The 12,317-nt window shown below is 52.4% G+C and overlaps 1 protein-coding gene across 10 annotated transcripts in view; it reads left to right on the forward strand.

Moving 5' to 3' along the window:
* The window catches only part of LOC144948703 (synaptotagmin-like protein 5), an 87,787-nt gene that overhangs the window by 56,877 nt on the left and 18,593 nt on the right, over positions 1-12,317 (forward strand). For 8 of the 10 annotated variants that reach the window (XM_078878374.1, XM_078878373.1, XM_078878375.1 and 5 more), the window contains 7 exons: positions 1,657-1,819; positions 2,760-2,867; positions 3,910-4,167; positions 4,525-4,690; positions 5,292-5,391; positions 6,913-7,007; positions 9,374-9,454. In XM_078878374.1, coding sequence (XP_078734500.1) covers positions 1,657-1,819; positions 2,760-2,867; positions 3,910-4,167; positions 4,525-4,690; positions 5,292-5,391; positions 6,913-7,007; positions 9,374-9,454 — 971 coding nt within the window. The remainder of the gene's footprint in view (positions 1-1,656; positions 1,820-2,759; positions 2,868-3,909; positions 4,168-4,524; positions 4,691-5,291; positions 5,392-6,912; positions 7,008-9,373; positions 9,455-12,317) is intronic. The other 2 variants (XM_078878378.1, XM_078878380.1) reach the window with 2 other exon arrangements.

A 12,317-nucleotide genomic window follows, 5' to 3' on the forward strand; every position in this document is an offset into this window, starting at 1 on the left:
CACACCATCACAGCATCACACCGTCTGGTATAATATTGTCACACGCTCAGCTAAGGCGAGGCCTCCTGCTGAGCACCTGTGATCCCCTCGTACGACTGCTTGAGTTTTATCCGGGACCGCTGTTTCCTCTCCTATGGGAGACACTCAACGTTCAAATGGCCCAATTCAGGACCTTCCCAAAACAAAAGAGCGTCACCCATGCCTAACCCTACTTCATTAGACAGGAAATATTGTCAAGTGAAAGCCGGCCATTGGCAGGCTTTCATTTTACAATGGCCACATTGCATCGTGGACGCTCCCCCTATAACGTGTTCAGTGAAAGCGGCAGCTGTTGGTATGCGTCCTGGTGTCACTCATCTTCTCCTCCAATCTATTTTGTTCGGGAGTCCTAAAATTCAGTTAAAATATATGTTTTAAATGTTTTGATATTACCAGGTAAGGCCCACCGAACTATATCGCTCTTTTTTCAGAAGCAACCTGGCGATCACAAATAGTAGCTCAACGAAGTGGCTTATTATCACGTGGACATTTACAGCAAGTAGCCAAATACTCTTTAAACGCGTGATGTTGATTTTAAATGTTGAGGCAAAAACTGGAGGACCCGGAGAAAAATCCACGCGACCACAGGGAGAGAGACACGGCAAACTCCAAATGCAGAGGCGTCAGGGTCGGGATCGAACCCACGACCTCGTGTATACCAGGCGAGGCAGTTAACATCTCCTAGCCACCGTGACAATTGTGTCTTAATAGGATTGATACATCTAAAATGTATTACTGTTGATTGAGTGCTGTGCCGTTTTTTAAAATGGTAAATAATATTTAACCGCTTCATTGATTTTTACAAAAAAACATTATCGTTATCTTCATTATGGTCATCATGAGCCACTGTCCATCTCTACGCCGTCATTTCCCCTCACGGTCCTGCGATGGCGCACACCGGCGGGCGAGGCAGATTTCAGCGCTCCATCTCCGCAGTAGTCTCCCTCCTGCACACCGCGGTCTCCCATTTGGTTGCTATTCCATCACCAGCGCTTGCACGGAAAGTGGCGAATTGGAATTCCAGCGCGATAATTACGAAGCCATCGTACAAATTGCACGCAGGTGGAGCTGATGAACCTCACTTCCAGTGGCACGGGCCCTGGTACAAGGAAGGAAATAATAATTCACATATTTAAGGCGCATTTTATACGTAGATCCCACTGCACCCCGTGTATGGAAAGCCATAAATAAACACAACTTGCAGAGTTAACGGCCAGAACTAGGGAATAACGGCCAGTTTAAGATGTGAGTTTTCAAGACATACTAAATATATATCCTAAGACTCTGATTGTCTGATTAGAAAGTGCAAAGCGTTGGTCCAAGGTTTGGGAGCTGCACAGTGGCAAAAGCGCGATCACCCCTGCAGGAACAGACCCTTTACCTCGGAGTCCTTAGAAGAGAAGGAAATCTAAATCTCTAAGGGACCTCGTTGGGAGAGTAAACACAAACCGGTTCCTGTAAAGATTGTGGGGCTAACCCATTGAGTGCCTTGTAGGCCACCTGCTGTACTCGATAGCTGCGCCGCCGATCACCGTGGCATCTCGTTCTGCATGCACGCTGCTTGTCCTTTCGCCCCCGCGCGACCCACTGGCTAACTCGTGATGGCGGCGGCGGCAGAGAAAAAGCGCGAGGCTGCGGGGGACATCTTCCTGGAGTCGCACGCTCGCGCCCCGGAGCAGCTCGCCAAGCCCAACAACGGCCTCGCGGTCGGCACCCCGACGGCCACCCGCTCTGCCTCCAAGAAGCCGGCCGACAACACCAAGAGCTACGGGCTCAGCAGGTGACTCCTCTTCCTCGCCACCGCCGCTGCCGCCCCGCCTCTCCCTACGCGACGGTGGCTAGGAGATGTTGACTCTCTCGCCTGGTATGCAGGAAGTTGTGGGTTCGATCCCAACCCTGACGTCTGCTGTATATTTGGAGTTTGCGTGTCTCTCTCTCCCTGTGGTCGCATGGATTTTTCTCCGGGTCCTCCGGTTGTTTCTTCCACATTTAGAATTAACATCACACTTTTAGAGTATTTTGCTAAGTTGCTTCTGAAAAAAAAGCTGTATAGCTCAGTTGGCCTTACCTGGTAAAATAAAACATGTTTTTAGGCTGCCAACAAGGTGACCTGAGTGCGATTCCCAGCCACGGCCGAATTAGAAGTGGTGAGTGATACCTGAACTGGTTCTGGGTACCCCCTTTCACCAATCAACATGGTGAAGTATGGTCAAACAATCCCAATGGTCAGATAGCATGAGTAAAATGTGTGTCACATACCCCCCTCCACCCAACACAGCCAATCAATAGAGGTGTCACGTGATGAACAAGCTTGCAAATTCATTGCTGCTTCAGCACCACCGGTGAGTTGTTGGAGAGAGATCCAGAACATTTAATGATTGGGTGTGGACGTTTCGTTGGTAGTAACAGGCAGCATCATCGGGCAATGGCCAGCTTTGTGTACGACGCACGTTATACCGACGCGACCTGACCTCAAAATCCACTGCCATTTATAATGTGGGTCGCGACGCGCGAACCCAGCTCATCGATGTGGGATGCAGGTGACGTCACCGCACGCACCGACGTGTACGCACACACTTGCCCGCCGGTGCATCAGCTGGCAAAACACAATTAGTTATTTATTTACGTATATATTTTTCATATGGTAATGTTGTGGTAAGCTCGTGCGCTGGTACTTGTGTCATCTGTCTGCGCGTTCCGCCGCGCGCACTGCCGAGCAGGAAACCGTCCAAGTCACGGAACAAGCGGGGAGACGAGGCCACCCACAAGCGGGGAGACGAGGCCACCCACGGCGTGCTGCACCACGACACTCATGCCGCCAAGGAGAGGTGCGTGGGCCTGCATGCGCCTCGCGGTGTCCCATCGTGTCACGCGACCGGGAGGCTGAGTTCCGATTCCCCTCGTGTCACGAGGCTGGGAGGCTGAGTTCCGATTCCCCTCGTGTCACGAGGCCGGGAGGCAGAGTTCCGATTCCCCTCGTGTCACGCGGCCGGGAGGCTGAGTTCCGATTCCCCTCGAGTCACGTGTCCGGGAGGCTGAGTTCCGATTCCCCTCGTGTCACGCGGCCGGGAGGCTGCATTCCGATTCCCCTCATGTCACGGGGCCGGGAGGCTGAGTTCCGAGTCCGCGGCCGGCAGGTCGTGAGCGCCGGGCTCCCCGCGCCGCACGAGGCTCGCGCTGCTCGTCGTCGCGTCGTGGTTTCACTTTTCGTGAATATTTAATTTCGGAGAAAAATATTTCTGCAATCACAAAGATATAGTAGTAAGCTTTCACGACCATTATTATCCATAATCACGTAGATATAAATGTGTTGTTAAGCCCACCACCAGTAAGGTTTGTCACGTAAACAAAACGTGCCAATTAGTGACTCCTTCAGCAACCTGGTGTGCTGGAGAGTAAACCCACAACATTTACAATTTGAGTACCGTGACGTTTCGCTGGTGGCTACAACAACAACAACCAGACTCATCAGGCGATTTTGCCATAATTGTGAAGAAGTCTTATTGTATCGGCACGTTTTGTTTACCTGACAAACCTTACTAATTGGCTCTATCGGGTGGTGGTGGGTTAACGACACATTTATATTTACTCGATCTAACCCCAAGAAAAATCGATTATGGATTAAAGTTCACAATAACAATTGAAAGTTCTCAAATAGTCACGCTCCTCCTCAATAAGCATCAGTCTGCACCGGTCCTCCACATTCACCCTTTGGGCTGTTGCAGGTCGTTGGGCAGTGGTCCATCTTCTGACCGTCGCCCAAAAATATTCACAGAGCCATCGCCGTGAATGCGCAAATGGCGACCCCTTGCCCGACGCCTGCTGTGCAGGACCGCCCCGCAGCTTCCGCTCGTCTCTCTCCCCTGGCAGAAGCGACCCCAAAGCGGACTCCGTGGGCAAGGCGGCGCCGCTGTTCACCGGCGGCGCCGCGTCCCGCGCCGAACACAGCCCCTCGGCTAATCCCAGCGACGCGGCGCCCGGCGGCAGGGGCAACGTCATCGTCGCCACCGCCGCCGCGGGCATTGCCGCCGCCCCCCCAACCCTCGGCGGGTCGGTGCCGACGGCCGGCTCCCTGCTACCCCCTCCGGACGGCATCTCGCTGGGGAGCCGAGGTTCCCCGCCGCGCAGGTGAGCGAGTGGGCGAGAGCCGGCGCGGTGCTGGGCGGGGCAGGGTGAACGAGCTAAACTATTTTTTTATTTTACCAGGTAAGGTCCACTGAGCTTCATGGCTCTTTTTTAGAAGCAACCTGGCCACAAATAATAGCTCAAACAAGTGGCTTATCATCATGTGGAAATTTATTGCAGCCAAATACTCTGAACGTATGATGTTGATTCTAAATAGGGAGGGAAAAGTCGGAGGACCTGGAGAAAAATCCACATAAACACAGGGAGAGAGATACCCTCGGTAACACACGCGGCTACCATGGTCACATGCGCGGCAACTCTGGTGACACATGCGGTGATCATGTGCTGCGTGCCGCACAGGCGCGACGGCACACGCACCGACTCCAATGGGAACCGCGTGTCCTCCTCATCTCCATCGTCCTCTGGGTTTCCGTCACCCCCCGCCAGTCGCCTGGCGACGACCTCCACGCTGTCGCCGCCTAACAGGTCGCCCGGGCCCAAGATGGAGGGCCCTGCCCGAGGGAAGGTGCGAGTTCGGACCCCCGTGCCGGGGTGGCGCGCCGCCCTCAAGCCGGCCTGCCATCCCATTTCCTAAGCCGTCGATTTTACTCTGCCGATTGTCTGTTCTATCACTCGACTCGGCGGATAACACTCTGCTCCCACGTGTGCCGCTTGGATGAGAGGGCGATGGGTGGGGCTTGGTGACATCATTGGCATCATTGGCCACTTGACGCTTTGTCCGTGGCTTGTTGGGGGGGTTTCCCACCTTCAGGAGGCATTACGTCAAGGCGGCCTACATTTTAAAAGAGCCCAGAGTAATCGACTGCAGGACCTTTCTCGTTGCGCGTAACACATCTTGGAGAACGTGGCATTGTGTTAAACGCATTACAGGGTCTAACAATCACTCATCGCAACCTACAAAATACACGCACTCGTATTTACATGTCTCCCCTTCGAATCGCGACTCCGAATCGCGACACCACATCGATTAATCACGGGGCTCTGGTGGTAGATGTTGATGAATGCATGGCCCACTCTGGGACCCCTCCTCGTGCGATCGCGCGCCGCTCGCGTGACGGAGCGCTGCTCGAGTAACAGGGTGCTGCGCGGTCGTCTCGTGCTCGCAGGAGACCTCGACGCGATCCCCGCAGGGGAGCAGGGTGGGTGGGAAGTCGAGCAGCGAGAGCCCTCACCCCCCGTCGGCGTCCGTCTCCTCACCCTCCACCGGTGAGGCGACCACCCCGCTCACTCTCTCTCACTCGCAATTCGGCCACTGCCGCCATTGGCGGTAGAGCGTCGGTAGGGTCGCGATCTCGCCGGGCTAGACCCTGGCACTCCGGCAATCGGTGTCCGTGCTCGGGTGACAGGAACCGATCGGTGGCGAGATCTGAAAGGATTCAGCGTGCTCAGCCAGGTGTCTTTACGAGATGAGTCACAGGTAATGCCCCTGGGCACACGGCAGGAAGCACACCACGCTTCAGCATGCCGCATCCAGAACTCCCCTCTCGTCTCTCTCTGTTATACCCTGGTCCACATTCCTTGCCAGTCACTCATTGTCCAGGGCTGGGTCTCAGCTTACGATGAGCTGGCCAAACCTATTGAGTTCCCTATTTAAATCCCAGGTTATGGTTAACCGGTCAGGTGCTGCAGAGTCTCCAACATACGTAGGTTGAACTTCTTTCACGCCGTACGTATCCAACTGCTAACCGGAGGTTATAACGGGATTGTTGTGTGGAACTTTATAGGCTACCCAGTGTTGATATATTTATTTTCAGTGATTTTCATACCTTTCCTATACTTTGCACTCCTATCATATTTTTGTATTGTTTGTTGTAACTTTCTGACACCATGCCCCTACTGGACATAAATAAAGTCATTCTGATTCAGAGAACAGACCTAGACTGCCTGAGGAATCTGTCCGGGTTTGGGGTCTCCAGTGGGGGAGGATAGCCGGTCTTAGCACTCACCCGCCATTGACCACTCGATTGTTGATGTATGTAGAACTTCTTTCACACCGGACGTAGCCAACCATGCTAATTAATCAGAGACTTGTGAACACTGCGTTCACCAGCACGGCATATGTTGAAAACAAATCTAAAGCCTCCCTCTTTTACACACCCTCGCTTCTTGAGAATGATTCTTATTTTATTATAAGCACAATTGTTTTACGTTTCACATTCGTATTGTTGTCATTTGTTTCTCCGTCATTGGATGAACCAGCCCAATATTTACTTCACCGTGTGCCCATGATGTGAGTTATGGGTGGTGGCCGCGAGATCTCGTCGGATGCTCGGCAGCGCTGAGCCGGGACAGTGCTGGCATGTCGTGAGAATCTGCAAGGCTAACATGGTCACCAGAACAAAGTACAGCACAATCATGCACATTGTTGTACTGTACTATGATCCATAAAAATCAGAATATGTATTTAGACTGGAAGAATCTGACGAGCTATGAAGCTTTTTCAGTAGAGCAGGTTGACAACAAATAATATAAAAACCGATAGGAGTGCAAAGAATAGGAAAGCTAAGTTAGTCACTAAATAAAAATAAAGTATACAAATTGCATAAGTGCATCCAATGTCTGTTCTGATCTTCACCGGCCTCCACTGACTAACATGCCAGGAAGGCCTGCCTGTGTGGCGTCTGTGAGGCTGGGCATCTCCCTGCTTTGTAAGCCAGCCCCGTGCCCCATACGCGCACGGGTGACGAGCACCCCCCCCCCCCATGTGTGCTTGTGGCCGCCTGTCAGTGTCATGGGGCAGCTCTGACGCGCCAGCCGGAGCATCTCCTGTCCCAGCCTCCCCCGCCCGCTCCATCCCCAGCATCGGCACTCCCGAGCACAAGGTTGGTGAGCTCAGTCTGGGGGGCCCTGGAGGGCCCTGGGGGGCCCGTGTCCTGGTGCGCACCGTGTCTGCCTATCGTCCCTGTTATAGCCTCAGGCCTGGGCCCATCCCCCCTGCCCACCCGTGGGCCCTGGTGGAGTTCTACCGCCTGCAAACAGGATGGCAGGAATCGATTTGTGCCAAGTTTCCGATACTGGTATTGTGCTGAACTTAATTTCAGCAAACTACACAGTTTTTATAGAGCGAAGGCCCTAAAGCTAGAACAAGGCAATTCTTATTTTAATTGTAATGTTTTATATTCTCACAATCTCATGCTGATTGTGCTATCAGCTTCCTTCGGGCGAAGCCTGCATTTGGTTCTCTCACCGAGCAGTGCAACTCGTGTGTGAGAACACGGCCCCATAGCACAGAGCCTCTCTCTTGAGAGCCCTGCACGTGACCTCTGGTCCACACAGTAGAGGGCAGCACCTTGCCACCCCCAGACTGCCACTGAGAGAGATGTCTATCGCATGCGAGGCCCGGGGCAACTCACACACCGTGTGCCCCCCCCCCTCCGACACCTTCAAACTAAACCGGGAGCATTACATCTGACAACCGTGATATCGAAGCATGCCCCCCCCCCTTCCCCGGTTCGCAGTAAGCCTAGGGTACGGCTCTGCATGACAGAGCTAGAATTTGGCCAAATGGTCCGTGGTGTGTAAAGGCTGAAGGAGGTTTAAACTTGATTTGGAGCTTTCGTGACTGCAGGAATTATTCTTTGGTTCTTTCGGTAAAGTCACGTATAAAGATAAAATAATAAATTAAATTAAATACTAGCATACGACGTTTCGATTGCAACACAAGCAATCATCATCAGGTATAAATTAAATAGAAACACAAATCTAGTATACTTAGAAATGTAATGTAATACAACAGAGAGTCGGATAACATAACAGTCAACACCCTATCTGGTTGATTACGTTCTTCCTGAGAATGCTAAATTTGAGAGAGAGATTAAACACAGAACCAGAAACATAAACAGACATATAAGCAGACAGATATCACAGAGATACATAGAGAGAGAGCAAACATAGCAAACATAGGCACAAAGAGACACTACACCTCTGTGTCAAGGCCTTAAATAGAGAAAGGGGGCGGGGGCGGGGAGAGAGGGAGGGGTTAGAGAAATTAGCATGTCCATGAGTGGAAACGGTGAGTGGCAAGGTGTAAAAAGCTTGAGAGAGGGGGGCAGGGGCGGAGAGAGGGGTTAGAGACATTAGCATGTCAATGAGTAGCACGATGAGTGGTACGGTACGAAAGCTTGAAAAAATTAGGAGGCAGGGAGAGAGACACACTAAATTAACTAACCTAGCATGGTTGGCTACGTCCGTTACACCCGCGGCATTAACCAGAGGTGATATCTGTCTGCTTATATGTCTGTCTATATGTCTCTGGTTCTGTGTTTTATCTCTCTCTCAAATTTAGCATTCTCAGGAAGAACGTAATCAACCAGATAGGGTGTTGACTGTTATGTTATCCGACTCTCTGTTGTATTACATTACATTTCTAAGTATACTAGATTTGTGTTTATATTTAATTTATACCTGATGATGATTGCTTGTGTTGCAATCGAAACGTCGTATGCTAGTATTTAATGTGATGTATTATTTTATCTTTATACGTGACTTTACCGAAAGAACCAAAGAATGAACGAGGGTTGTTGGTGTGTGTCTGTGTGTATGGGTATGAGCGGGAAGCGGTAGTGTAGCGGTTAGCGCGCTGCGCTACGAAAACGGTGACCCGAGTTCTATTTCCGCTCATGGCCAACACCAGTGACGATTATCTGAACCGGTCCTGGGCCGCCCCTAGATCGACTCAGCCTCAAAATGAGTATCTAGTTCGGTATGTAAACATCGCTACGAGGGAGACAAAGGCAGCTGGGTGTGGTGCTTGCAACCCGCCCCCTCATGTGCCGTTCCAGCCTTCATAGGTGCCATTCGCTAACAGCACTTTCCCCAATAGTCTGTGAAGGCTATACGGGGATCTTTGTAATGTTTGTGTGTGGGTATGAGCGGTAGTGTTGCGGTTAGTACACTGCCCTACGAACCTGGCGACCTGGGTTTGATTCTCGTTCAGGCCAACACCAGTGACGATTATCTGAACCGGTCCTGGGCCTCCCCTAGATCGACTCAGCCTCAAAATTAGTATCTAGTTCGGTATTAAACATTGCTACTCGGGAGACAAAGGCGGCCGGGCGTGTTTGCTGGCCACCCACCACCTCGTGTGCCGTGCCGGCCTTAATAGGTGCTCGCTAGCGGCACTTGCCCCATCAGTCTGTTAAGGCTATACGGGAGTGGGGGATCTTTGTCTTTGTGTGTGTGTGTGTAGTCTGATTGTACGGAAGACCCCCCGGTGTCTCCCAACCAGACGCTGAGTAACACCAGCAGCCTGCTCAGCACCACCAACCAGGTGCGGCGGCCCCTCGCTGCACCGTCACTTCCCCCCCCACTCCCCGGTCATCATCACGCCGCTTGGTTCACCAGGAAAGCCTCCTTGAACCTCAACACTCATTTCCCAGGAGGGTACTGCCAGGTCTTCACAGTCGGGGGTGATGAGGATGGTGTTATCGTGTGGTCACCCCCATTGGGTAATTTGCACGTACATTTTCAACACTGGGACGTTTTGGCCAAGACCAGTTACGTGGTGTTATGTGGAGCGGTGGTGTAGCGGTTAACGTGCTGAGCTACTAACCCGGCGACCCGAGTTTGATTCCCGCTCACGGCCAACACCATTGACGATTATCTGATCTGGTCTTGGGCCTCCTCTATGTCCACTCAGCCTCAAATGAGTACCTGGTGTGATGTTTAAACATCGCCACTTGGGAGAAAAAAAGGTGGCCGGGCATGGTGATGACCACCCACCCCCTCGTGTGCTGTGCTGGCCTTTATAGGTGCTTGTAAACAGCGCTTGCCCCAACAGTCTGTTCGGGCTATATGGGGGATCTTCGTCTTTGTTTGGTTTAATGTGAATTTGAAGCTTCGTTAATGAGAATAGACAGACATTAATTTTCTAAGTCAGACGATTCATTACAGCACACGAGTGACATCGTGAAGATGACATTCAGTATGCTGATGCAGTGACGGAGCCGCTGTGCCGTGGTCTCGTCGTGCTTGGTGCTAAACATGATACTTTATTCTTTGACTAAAGAAGCTGAAGGCATGGGCCAGAAGCCTGGGACGCACGACTTCGCCACGCCACACCGGTGGAGGTGCCACGGTGGCTAGGAGATGTTACCTTCCTCGCCTGGCATACAGGAGGTCGTGGGTTCGACCCTGACCCTAACGCCTGCTGTATATTTGGAGTATACATGTTTTCCCCATGGTCGCGTGGATTTGTCTCCAGGTCCTCCAGTTTTTCCCTCCACATTTAGAATAAATATCACGCGATTAGAGTATTTGGCTGCAATAAATGTCCACGTGAAAAAGAGCTATATAGCTCAGTGGGCATTACCTGGCAAAACTATATATTTTTTTGTTTAATTAGTTTCCAGGGACGCTCCGGCACACCACACCAGCCCTTCTCAGAACACCAAATATGTCAACTGAGATGGAACAATCACGAGGTTTCTGCGGCGTAGAAGCTGCCGCTGAGCGTGGGCGGCCAGAGGTTTCACATGGGGACTTGTACATTCACACATTCCCATGCCCCGAACCAAATCACCCACGAAGGACTCGATTTTATCAGATCTCAGAAGTTAAGCAGGTTCGCCCCTGGATAGTGCTTTGTGTGGCCGATTGGCGGGCACAAACGGGTTACTATAGGCAGCTGCACGGCACCTCTGATTAGCATGGTTGGCTACGTACGGTGCGAAAGTAGTCAAATTGTAAATGTGGGTGTGCTGAAGAAGTAACTAATTGGCACGTTTTGTTTACAGGACAAACCTTACTAATTGGCTGTATTGAGTGGTGGCGGGTTTTAGCACACATCTATATTTGCGCGATTTAACCCAACAAAAACCTCTATTATGGATACATATGAAGTATTCGGAATGACGGCGGGAAACCACTTGACGGATAGCACACTTTATTAAATCTTGTCTTCCCACAATAACACGTGTGGTCACTTTCTCACACTACACACTCCACTTGACACGTGTTGTCACTACGGCTCACTGCACGCTCACGCTACACGCTCACGGTGCACGCTCACAGCCACGTAGCGTCCGTGGAGCCTACAGACCCACCCCAGCTTGGGCGTGGGTCTCGACCTCTGGGTCCCGCGGGCCGGCCCTCACACGGACGTTCGGCCCCGGGTCCCAAGGTCCCGCCTCTGAGCCACACAGGGCCCCGGTCCTCACAAGGACAGCGGGACTAGGTGCCTCAGGGCCCTATCTCTTCCTCCTCCGTCTTCTGTCTTCACTGGTCACCAACTCCCCGTGTGCCTGTGCGCACCGCCTTATATAGCCTCCGCTCCCGGGAGACGGAGCGTATGCGGACCGCGACGTGAGCACCCCCTTAGTTGACCAATCCCCACGCGCTGACACACGATCCCCTCACTGTCAGCGCGCGTCACCGATACCCAGCCAATCACCGCCTCATAACCCATGACCCCGCGCTGACCCATGATCCTTCACCGTCAGCGCGCGTCAACAATACACACAGCCAATCACTATGCGCTGGCACACGATCCTTACCCCAGCGCGTATCACCACTACATCACCCCCTCCCACATAGCTCGCAGCCGGCCCGGCTGCTAAACAACACAACAACAACAACAATAGTAACAACAACAAAATCCCCACCCCCCAGTGTGCCCCGTAACACAACAACAACAACACAACGACACAACACCAGACAACAACCTACGTACAAACCGACGAAAAACACAATAAAAAGTCAACAACAACATACAACACCAGACAACAAGCTATGTACAAACCGACGAACAACACAATAAAAGTAATTCCAAGAAAAAAACGTGTCCAGTGTCTCTGTAACTATCGATCTCCCCCTCCGCTCGCTCCTCAACCGGGGTGATAGAGCGGTCGAGCGGATGGGGAACGCAGTGACGAGACGCTCCGGCCGCATCGGCCCCTCATTCAGTTGGTCAGGAAAAGTTGCGCGACTTAGCGCGAGTCCGCCTGGCCGGTCCATCGTACGGGACGGGACGCTGACGACCGTCTGGTGGCTCCGGCAGCCCCGGAAGGCACGGATCGGGCCTGGAAGGACCGGCCGTGTCGCGGGGATCCGGCCGCCGGTGGTCGGCAGCTGTCAGTTCCGAGCCACCTGGGAGCGGATCAGGCGGAGACATGTGAGGATCAGGCGGAGACATT

The sequence above is a fragment of the Lampetra fluviatilis genome, chromosome 50 (genome assembly GCF_964198595.1).
Source record: "Lampetra fluviatilis chromosome 50, kcLamFluv1.1, whole genome shotgun sequence".
Classification (NCBI taxonomy): domain Eukaryota; kingdom Metazoa; phylum Chordata; class Hyperoartia; order Petromyzontiformes; family Petromyzontidae; genus Lampetra; species Lampetra fluviatilis.